The following is a 9757-nucleotide window of genomic DNA, read 5'->3' on the forward strand; positions in this document are numbered from 1 at the left end:
CAGGTTCCAGACCCTCTCTCCACGTTGCATCAGTTCCCTTTCACATGGTACATTTGATTTTCACCGGTTGTTCACATAAAACTGCCTAAAATGCCGAATTGTCGGTTCTACAAGCACATCTATCCCGAGGTTGACGATGTTGTGATGGTGAATGTTCGTAGTATCGCTGAGATGGGCGCATATGTCAATCTATTGGAATATAACAACATAGAAGGCATGATCCTGTTGAGCGAATTATCCAGACGTCGTATCCGCTCCATCAATAAGTTGATTCGTGTTGGCAGAAATGAATGTGTTGTGGTTATTAGGGTTGATAAAGAAAAAGGTAGGAAGCTGTAAAGTGTTAAGGATTTATTTGTCTGTTTTTAGTTTTAAAGATGAATGATATTCTACAAAGTGCGCTAAAAAAGACATTAAACATAGTCCAGCTGTAGTCGTTTTCTGATAAGATTGCCAGAATTTTAAATTCAGTATCAGTATCATAGTGCTTTATATTTTTTATTAGTTGATTATGATTATAAAATAACTGTAAAAAAAAAACAGCTCATTTTTTTTTATCTTGCTGTCACTATTTTAAGATCCATTCAAACAGTCCTTTTGAATCCACCGTAATGCTTTAAGCGGATTCAGAGCAATTGCAGAATACCCCCTTACTTCAAGCTACATGTAAACAAAAATCCTCTTATCCATGTGTCGCAATGCTACCCTAGTTCCTCACACCAAACGCTATAAACTCGACTCTTCCCCGCGTCAACTTGTCCTCACAAACTCTTCTTCTCTTGTTGACTCATTCCTAAATCAACTCCTCCCTAGGTCCTCACTTCAACTCATCTTCTCGTAAACTTGTCAATGCGTCCCCACCTCAACTCGTCCCTAGGTCCTGATGTCAAAGTTTTATATAGGATTGAAGAACGAAGTTATGTATCAAAATAAAAAATAACTTATTATTTTAGAGGATTGTAGAACAGAGTTATGAGCTGTTAAATATTGGCACTGGCGCCGACGCATTGAAAGTAAGGGGTAATCTTTCAGTTTGGGTATTCTGCAATCTAGCTACAGGTTCTATGGTAACAGCTATTTTAATCATATTTGTTTGGTTTTCTGACAATCCAGTCCTACTGTTTTTGTCTGAATTATCCTGAATTAGCTTGAAAATCTTCATGCCTGTTGCAACCACAATAATATTCAATATCATTACAGTGTTTTCCAATTTTCTTTTATATATAATATGTAATTTTAAGATATGAAAACAGTATCTTGTGGTGCTGAGAGCCTGGAGTAAGATCATTCTTTTCATTTTATTTTTTTTTGGTGGGGTAGGAGGCTTTTGTAAAAAGCTGGGTAATAAGATTTACAGCACTTCCCTGTGACAGTTCTCTTGTGCCTTTCTATTATTGCCACCACTGGGCAGGAATTTTTAATAAACAATATTTTTTTAGAATTTTTTGGGGGAGAGGGCTGGCTCATCAATACTCCATGTTTCTTTTCCCTGTTTCTACAAATCCTTCACAGACCACATATTTTTTTGTCTCTCTAGTTGTACTAATGAAACTTCAGATTTGATTTTTTAAGTTATGGTTTAAACTGTAATTAACAGTGTACCTTTGTAATAGGTTACATTGATTTGTCAAAACGACGTGTGTCTCCCGAAGAAGTGAAAAAGTGTGAGGAAAAATTCACTAAAGCAAAAACAGTAAGTATGAGATAATGTTGACAACAGATGGAATCCTAGGAACCCATCTCCTATGCAACAATTTTTCATTAGAGTCTTGCGAAAGGTGCATGTTGGTTCTGTAGTGCAACCTTAGTCCAGGTGGAGGTGAATAGAGCTTTAATTCCTGTTCCAGGTATACAGTATTTTGCGCCACTGTGCTGAGATCCTGGGTTATGAGACTGATAAACAATTTGAAGAACTCTATGAGAAGACAGCGTGGTACTTTGATGACAAATACAAGACCCCAGGGAGCTCCTATGAAGCATTCAAACTTGCTGTAGCGTATGTTATACATGTACTTATTCAGCTCCCTTTAGTTTTTAAAAAAATGTGATCAAGTTGCAAAGAATACATTTTTCTGTATTGTTTCTCTCAACTTCCAAATTCATTGTAACCCAAGTGATTAAGTTCCCTGACAGATTGTTTTTCTGGAGTGATTATGTTTTCCCTTGAGTGATTTTGTTTTTTCCGAGTGACTATGTTTCCCGAAGTTATTATGATTTCACCAAGTGATTATTTATTCCTGAGAGTTTGTTTTCTCCCTGAGTGATTTTGTTTTCACTGAATGATTATGTTTTCCCTTAGTAATGAGTTCACTGAGCTTGTCTCACTTTCTTCACTCCATACAGGGATCCATCAGTGTTGGATGAGCTGAGCCTGGATGAGGAGATGAAAAACACTCTACTGAATAACATCAGAAGAAGGCTTACTCCGCAAGCGGTGAAGATTCGTGCGGATATTGAGGTGGCTTGCTATGGCTATGAAGGTATTGATGCCGTCAAAAAGGCACTAAGGGAAGGCCTAGAATGCTCAACAGAGGAAATAGCAATTAAGGTAAAGTAGGTTAAAAACAATACTTGTCCAAGATCATTTCTCTTTCCTAATACTTATTGTTTTTTTCCAACAAAATAGTATGTCTATGTTGCATTTGCCACTCAAAAGAATTTCACAAAAATTAGCAAATAAGGAAAATAACATTTGAAAGAAAACTACAAATAACTTCAAATGCTCCATAATCAGCTTCATAACACAAAGCTTTGCAAGTTTGTATAAGCACAACATATTAGAGATCTCTAAACTTGTTCTACACTGAATAATGTGTTTCTATCCCCACAGGTCAACCTAATAGCAGCACCCTTATATGTCATTACCACAACCACGCTAGACCACGAGGAGGGGCTTAATGCACTGATTAAGGCTGTTGATGTCATCAGAACATCAATCAAAAAGTCTGGTGGTGAATTCAATGAAAAAGCTGCTGTAAGTAATGATTGTCTCCTGTCTTTTCTCCTACTTCAAACAAGCACCCACTCTTGAATTAGTAAAGATTAATATGCACCCACTAACACTGAATAGGTACTGCCCTTGAATTTGTTGTCTGTTTTTACCTCTTGTCTTCTTGTACTTTCCCAAAACCTCAAACTTTGATCCTCTGGCTTGAGCCTGGTATTTTCTTTTTTTTAGATTTTATCATTTTAAAAAGTGGAACTGTACAGTGTATTTCTCCATGAAGAAGATTAAAGTGTCCATGGTATTTTTTGAAAGCATTACAGACTTCTGGTAGCTTAAAATTGTTAAAGCCTTTTGGTACTGTGATGCTTTTACAAGCAGATTCTTTAAAATCCTGTACCTTTCATTTCTATCAGGAGCGGTAAGGGGGGTCCCAGGCTGTTCATGGATCACGAAAATAACCCTTACTGCCCTTGTTCTATTTGTGAGCATATTCTTTGTACATATAATGATATAGAAACATTTCCCAAATGTTTTAACTTCTATCCACAGCCCAAAATTGTCACAGAGACTGATGAAATTGAACTTGCCAAGCAGATGGAGAGATTAGAGAAGGAGAATGCAGAAGTTGATGGTGACGATGATAACCCAGACGAAGAGGAAGTTACCGAAGACATATAAGCACTACAGATAATCATGGAAATATTGGTATTAACATCAAGATGACATCACTGTTATCATCATTGCCATCATTATCATGAAACTCTACACTGGACTATTTTCGAGTTGAAGCAAGACAAGGACATTGTTGGAGAACAATGATTTTCTGAATGACGAAATTACAACGTAAGCCTGGTGCATACTGTGCCAACTCAACAACACCACCTAAGTATGCACACCCTTTTCCAAAAAGGGTTCTTAGTGCAATGCCACTAAAACAACATCAGAATGAAAATATGAATACTTTTTTAGTCATTGTTTTATGTCAAAAGGCTTCTTCCACATGCTCATGTTGTGTGGCTGTTATACACTAAGCTTAACAAAAGTACCTAGGTATGGCCAATGAAATGGTAAAAGCAAAGAGACCAAATCTTGGGTTTGACAAATGTTAGATTTCTTCTGGATATAACATATTTGTTTCAACAACCTCAAAATAGATTGTATTCTAACACTCAATTTGAAAAAAAGGGAACTCAAGTAAAGAATGTTTGATTTTATTGTTTTCTAGAACTGAATAAAATATGTCACATCAAAGCCATCTCCAAGTTGAACTCTGCCCACTTGGCCACAAATACTACCCTAAGCGCACAACTATATCCATATTTCAAAACTATAACAAATGGATAAAGCTCTGTGACATTGAAACTACAGGAATTGTTGGGTCTAGAACTATTGCGGCTTTGCTGTACACTTTGCTCTAGCAATGTTCTACAGTGGTGAAACAGTATTACTCTGCTTTACATTTTTATGATAACAAAGGTGTGTGGCCATCCAGTGAAAGGGGGGGTGGGTGGGTGTCGTGTGGTCTTTCTTGTGAAACGGGGGAGGTATACAGGCCCGTACCCAGGGGGTACGTGCTATTTGTAGACAAAACTATGAATTAGGTCCACTTTTGCAGATTCTGCACCATACCACCCCCCCCCCCCCCAAGAAAAATCCTGGGTTTGGGCCCGGCATAGGTGTGTGGCCCTCCTAATAGAAGGGCAGGGGAGGTGTAGGTGTGTGTCCCATCTTGCAAAAGGGGAGGTGAAGGTGTGTGTCCCATCTTGCAAAAGGGGAGGTGTAGGTGTGTGTCCCATCTTGCAAAAGGGGAGGTGTAGGTGTGGCCCTCCTTGTAGAAGGGGAGGTGTAGGTGTGTGGCCCTCCTTGTAGAAGGGCAGGAGAGGTGGTGTGTGGCCCTTCTTGTAGAAGGGCAGGGGAGGTGTAGGTGGTGGCCCTCCTTGTAGAAGGGCAGGGGAGGTGTAGGTGTGTGGCCCTCCTTGTAGAAGGGGAGGTGAAGGTGTGTGGCCCTCCTTGTAGAAGGACAGGGGAGGTGTAGGTGTGTGGCCCTCCTTGTAGAAGGGCAGGGGAGGTGTAGGTGTGTGGCCCTCCTTGTGGAAGGGGAGGTGAAGGTGTGTGGCTCTTATTAGGGACCTTAAGCAAGAACGACGGCAACGGCTAGGACAACGAGATCGAAAATGATGTGTTCGCGCTTTGCGATCAATTATAATTTAATTGCAATGGAATTAGCGAAACATTATAGTCAGAGATAGATAAAAATAAACTATGGACATTATTTCTACAGCAGCGAACGTAGTTAGGGAGTTTACATGGCAAACGTCCGCTTACTCAATTGACCGTGAAAGTTGGAGTTTTATGGAAAACGGCTGAAATGTATCAGACAGAATGCATTTTCACGTGCTGCTATTGAATTCTGAATTGTTTTTTTGCTGTCGTCGTCCACGTTGCTGTCGTCGTTGCTTAAGGTCCCTATTGTCAAAGGTCATGGGAGGTGTAACCTGGTAATTGCTAAAAGCCTAGTTAAATGGAGGGGGGAAGGTGGGGGGGGGCAGGAGTGTTATCTGATAATGTCTAAAAATTAAAGGAATTTTGCAATAAATTCTAGGCCTAGGGTTCCATTCCAAATAAAAATGCATGGAAAATTCAAAATTCGGTTGTTTCATCTGCATTTGCATGCATTTGCATTTGGAATCACATATGACAAGAACTTTGTTTGCCTTAGGCCTTTGGAACATACTTCAGCTTGATGCACTTTTCATTTCTTTTGCATTAACTTGACTACTAGTTTTGACTATTACAAATCATTTTTCAGCTTACTAAAACCACTCTGGTGTAGCTTCACATAACTTAACATTCTATGTTAAAAAATAATAGCTAATAATTGGTAGTATTTAATAGATACCCTACTGGCAGAGCTCCCTTCCTGTTTGTTTCTTTATCAGTTCTCTGACAGTAGCCAGGTATGGATAAAAGGTAAAAATTCTAACCTGTTTACAAAAAAAAAAACGAAAACTGAATACTGAACACAAATGGCTCTATTAAAAGAAAGAAGACATACCAGACAATACTTGACACACTAACTCTAATCACGTTGACCTGTTTAGATAAACAGGTGTAAAATATAGCCTGCGTAGCAGCTCTCAAGGGAATCTAAGGCGTACATTTTCTTTTTCTTCTCTCGCCCCCTTCCCCTCCCCATTAATTAAGAGCCATTACGCAGACTATAAAATAGGTCTGGACCTGTGCCTGGTAGGTTTGTCTCATTTGCAATATCATTGGTGCCATGTATTTGTAAATGTGTACTGTTTTATTTATACAAATTTTCGCTTTGATCATTTACAACAACTGTGATTGTTACCATTGTTCTTGTTCTCAGTTTCTTGTTTTGACTCTCAGGAATCCGGAATATCCGGCCCACTCTGTGCATTATCAAACTCGCTAAGCAAATCTACATTGAGAGTGTCTCTTTGCTGTTCTTGTTGTGATGACTCTTCAGGCAGTGGTGTTTGTGATATTTCTTGGACAGTTGCCCCAGACTTGGTGCCACGCCTTAACCCAAGAATCTACAAAAAAATAAGCAAATGTAGTTTTTAAATTCCACTTGCAGATTAGAAGTAGAGAATAAATCGTCAGGCATGACAAGTACTGTAGGTTTTTACAGATGTTTTACAAGGGATTAGATTTATTCTCAATCTTATTCTAAACAATAACAGCCAAATCACTGCCAACTCTTTCAGTTAATACATTACAAGTTTTTGGCCAAGTCTCTCTTGGCCAGAAAACATTTAACCTTCCATATAGGTACTGTACATGTATGTCTCCTGGATAAATTCATCACCATTTTTTAACACTGTTGCTGTATTAGGGTCACAATTTCCCAGTTTTCAATGGTTTTGAAGCTTTGTGGTTGGCAAATTCTGTATGAAATGTCAAAGATTGGTTAGTTGACTGGTTAGGGTGTTCCATACCTTAACATAGTTACCAGGCACAATTCCATCCTTTACACCATCGACTGTGGCTAGAAGCCATCCCCGCATACGGGGCTGCTTTCCTTTAGGAGCAAGCCTCAGGACAGTTCCAGCAGCAAAGGACAACTCATCCTCACCCTGTGCGTTAAAGTCAAACTCGGCCTTGGCTAGTACATGATCACCCTCACCTTGGCAAACAAAAGCACAATAGATGAGTTTATGTCACACTTTAACTTTGTAAAAAAACGGTGTAAAAATTGATGGTTCTATTTACAAACAAAATTTTGTTTAAACCCATGCAAAAGATGTCATGATCCAATGACCGGTACTATTTTCAGACTCCCCACAATGTCAAGAAGTTAAAAATTGTTTTACATCCCCATGTGTGCAATCAAACTACAGATCTAAAGATCTGTATGAAGTCCTGACAGTAGCAGATCTGGGGGATGGGGGGGGGGGGGGGTTACAATCCCCTTTGACCCTGCCTGATTGTCCTTGCAGCTGGATGCTGAATTATGAGAATGCAGATACAACATGGTGAAGTCAAAGGTATAGGAAGGGGCAGTGGTTTTTGTGGAGGTAGGAAAATTGGAGAACCATGAGAAAGACTCTTGGGACAAAATCAACAAGATTTCAACTCACAGTGAAACCAGAATCAGGCCAGGAACCCAGTGGTGAGAGACACATGCACTTATGCTCTGCCATTTGATGCCACCAAGATTACCTAACGAGATGAGTTGCTCACCTGTCATCCAGTCTTTACTACTGTCTTCCTCACTCGAGACAGACTGCAAGAACTTCCAAATCAACCATGGTACGCCCATCACAACAGCAAAGAACATGATAATCGGCCAAGATCTTGAGGCCCGCTTTGCATCCCCTTCTGCCGCGGCAGAGGCAGCAGAGGTGGCTGCATCAGTCCACACCTCCTCATCCAGGCCAGAGGTCTTTATCAAGCCAAGCATATAGAGCAGCTTCTGGTACAAGTATTTCAGTGTTCTAAATATTGCTACAGCACCAAATGCACTAAGAAGGTGGTTCTTAAGTCTGCTAAAGTGGTCAGCTGCTCCAATTACAGCTCTGAATGAGTTAAACATGGCAAAATGAGTGGACTCAAGCATCATGGCAATAGAGCCAAATGCCTGGACAATGGATTCTACTGATTGGAAGGCTGCTTGACTGCTCTCCTCAGCTCGGCGAACAAAGGTACTAGTTCCTTCCTGACCATACCCTCTATTCATCATGCCGTAGGAAGAGTATCCCCCATATCCGCCACCATATCCCCCATATCCTGTAAACAAGAACAAAAATTTGAAACTAAAAACACTTAATAACCACGGTGATCCTAGAACCTAAAATTTCTTAGAAACTAAACAGAAACTAATAGCAAAGGGGGGGGGGGGATTGTTAATATAAAAAAAATTCAAAATTACCTATTTTCTGCATAGAATTAGAGTAGGGCTGGAAATCCGTGAAAAAGTTTTTTTACAGCGATTTTTTTGTTTTATATTTAACTCTCCATAATTGACGCGCAGTTACTGTAGTTGATGTAGCTAGCGTGACGCCCAAGCGTGTGATCCAAGCGTGACTTCCACTTGGTTGGTCTGGTCTTGGTTGGTTTCTTCACCGTTCACAGCATTCATTATGTTGGCGCCAAAAAGTACAAAAGTAGACGATTGCTGTTTGAAAACTTAGCAATAACTAAGCGCTAAATCGGTATAGGAACGTTTTAGAAATGCATATTATTGCTATTTCCTTGGCTATTGCATAGAAATTTGCGAGAATCTAAAACCAGAAACCAGACAAGGGATTCTAATCAGACATTAGTCTAGGATCCACACAAATGACAGAAGTTGCTATAAATAATTCGGGAAACCATATTTATATAATGCCTTTTCATCGATTCTAGCTGATTTACTCGTTTTTAGTTTCTGTTTAGGTTTTGAGGGATTAGGTTCTAGGATCACCGCGGTCTTATAATACACCTACATTTACTACATATCTCATTTTGCAATAACAATGGAAGAAAAAAATGTAGGAGAAGGAAAATATACCTCCATACATGCCACTCCCATACATGCCTCCACCATACATACTGCTACCATACATCCCCCCGCCATACATGCTGCTGTAGCCACCACCTGTGAATAAATATGAATATACATCCTTTGAGAATGGATGGTTCAAATAAAAAAAATGTTTATTCAACTAGCTGGGATCTTATGTCCACATAATTTTGCATTTTAAAAGGGGTCATGTCTTCTTAAACACCATAAAATCTTGATTTTGCCCAAATTTCATCTATAATTTTGCCCTATCCCCAAGAAAAACATCAGCGATCAAATATATAATAATCGAGTCAATTTTGAGAACAAAGCAAACCTGGGTGAAAGAAATAGGGCCACTTATTAGCCATCAAGCTTTTGCATTGCATAATCTAAGGGAAACAGGACAACACGCAAGAAACTTCCACTTACCATAGCTTGACATGCCGTACCCGCTACCCATGCTTGACATGCCAGCTCTCTGTGGTCTAGATGGAATCGGGGGAGGGTTCTTATTTGAGCAGCAATCCATCGCTTGTGATGTTGGGGCACTTTCAGATAGCTGATTGCTTCGGTCGCCTACTGTCGGGGGAAGTCGTGGAGTGATTGCACTCCGGAATGCCGTACTAGCCCGAGAATTTACACCAGCTCCTTCCCAAGGCTTCGGGGGAGCGCTCATCGTGGGAATCAGTTACATTGTGTGCTTGAAGAACAAACAAATCAAAGATTTTGCTGGGGAATCATTTCTTTAACAAAATGGCGACGATGTTGTTTCGAAATGAAATGGGTATCCTCGGTCC

General features: G+C 39.8%; 2 protein-coding genes across 2 annotated transcripts; one reads left to right on the forward strand and one right to left on the reverse strand.

Annotated features, from left to right (window-relative positions):
- The first annotated feature begins 12 nt into the window (after positions 1-12).
- LOC5512924 (eukaryotic translation initiation factor 2 subunit 1) lies at positions 13-4198 on the forward strand. Its single transcript, XM_001633149.3, has 6 exons — positions 13-325; positions 1614-1693; positions 1848-1996; positions 2344-2548; positions 2831-2974; positions 3497-4198. Exons 1-6 carry the CDS (start codon positions 91-93, stop codon positions 3623-3625), a joined length of 942 nt encoding a protein of 313 aa, XP_001633199.1. The 5' UTR covers positions 13-90; the 3' UTR covers positions 3626-4198.
- Positions 4199-5693: 1495 nt separating this feature from the next.
- On the reverse strand, positions 5694-9757 carry LOC5512894 (peroxisomal membrane protein PEX13). Its single transcript, XM_001633185.3, has 5 exons — positions 9390-9757; positions 8967-9053; positions 7658-8203; positions 6913-7100; positions 5694-6507 (listed from the first exon to the last, which is right to left on the reverse strand). Exons 1-5 carry the CDS (start codon positions 9634-9636, stop codon positions 6337-6339), a joined length of 1239 nt encoding a protein of 412 aa, XP_001633235.2. The 5' UTR covers positions 9637-9757; the 3' UTR covers positions 5694-6336.

Source organism: Nematostella vectensis, chromosome 4 (genome assembly GCF_932526225.1).
Source record: "Nematostella vectensis chromosome 4, jaNemVect1.1, whole genome shotgun sequence".
Classification (NCBI taxonomy): Eukaryota; Metazoa; Cnidaria; class Anthozoa; order Actiniaria; family Edwardsiidae; genus Nematostella; species Nematostella vectensis.

What these genes read in the sequence shown, in the direction of transcription:
- LOC5512924 (XM_001633149.3), top strand. Translation starts at nt 91, where the DNA reads ATGCCGAATTGTCGGTTCTACAAGCACATCTATCCCGAGGTTGACGAT. An exon ending in TAGGGTTGATAAAGAAAAAG is followed by an intron (nt 326 to 1,613) that starts GTAGGAAGCTGT and finishes CCTTTGTAATAG; the next exon opens with GTTACATTGATTTGTCAAAA. An exon ending in AATTCAATGAAAAAGCTGCT is followed by an intron (nt 2,975 to 3,496) that starts GTAAGTAATGAT and finishes TTCTATCCACAG; the next exon opens with CCCAAAATTGTCACAGAGAC.
- LOC5512894 (XM_001633185.3), bottom strand. Translation starts at nt 9,636, where the DNA reads ATGAGCGCTCCCCCGAAGCCTTGGGAAGGAGCTGGTGTAAATTCTCGG. An exon ending in GTACGGCATGTCAAGCTATG is followed by an intron (nt 9,054 to 9,389) that starts GTAAGTGGAAGT and finishes ATTTATTCACAG; the next exon opens with GTGGTGGCTACAGCAGCATG. An exon ending in TAGTAAAGACTGGATGACAG is followed by an intron (nt 7,101 to 7,657) that starts GTGAGCAACTCA and finishes TTGTTTGCCAAG; the next exon opens with GTGAGGGTGATCATGTACTA.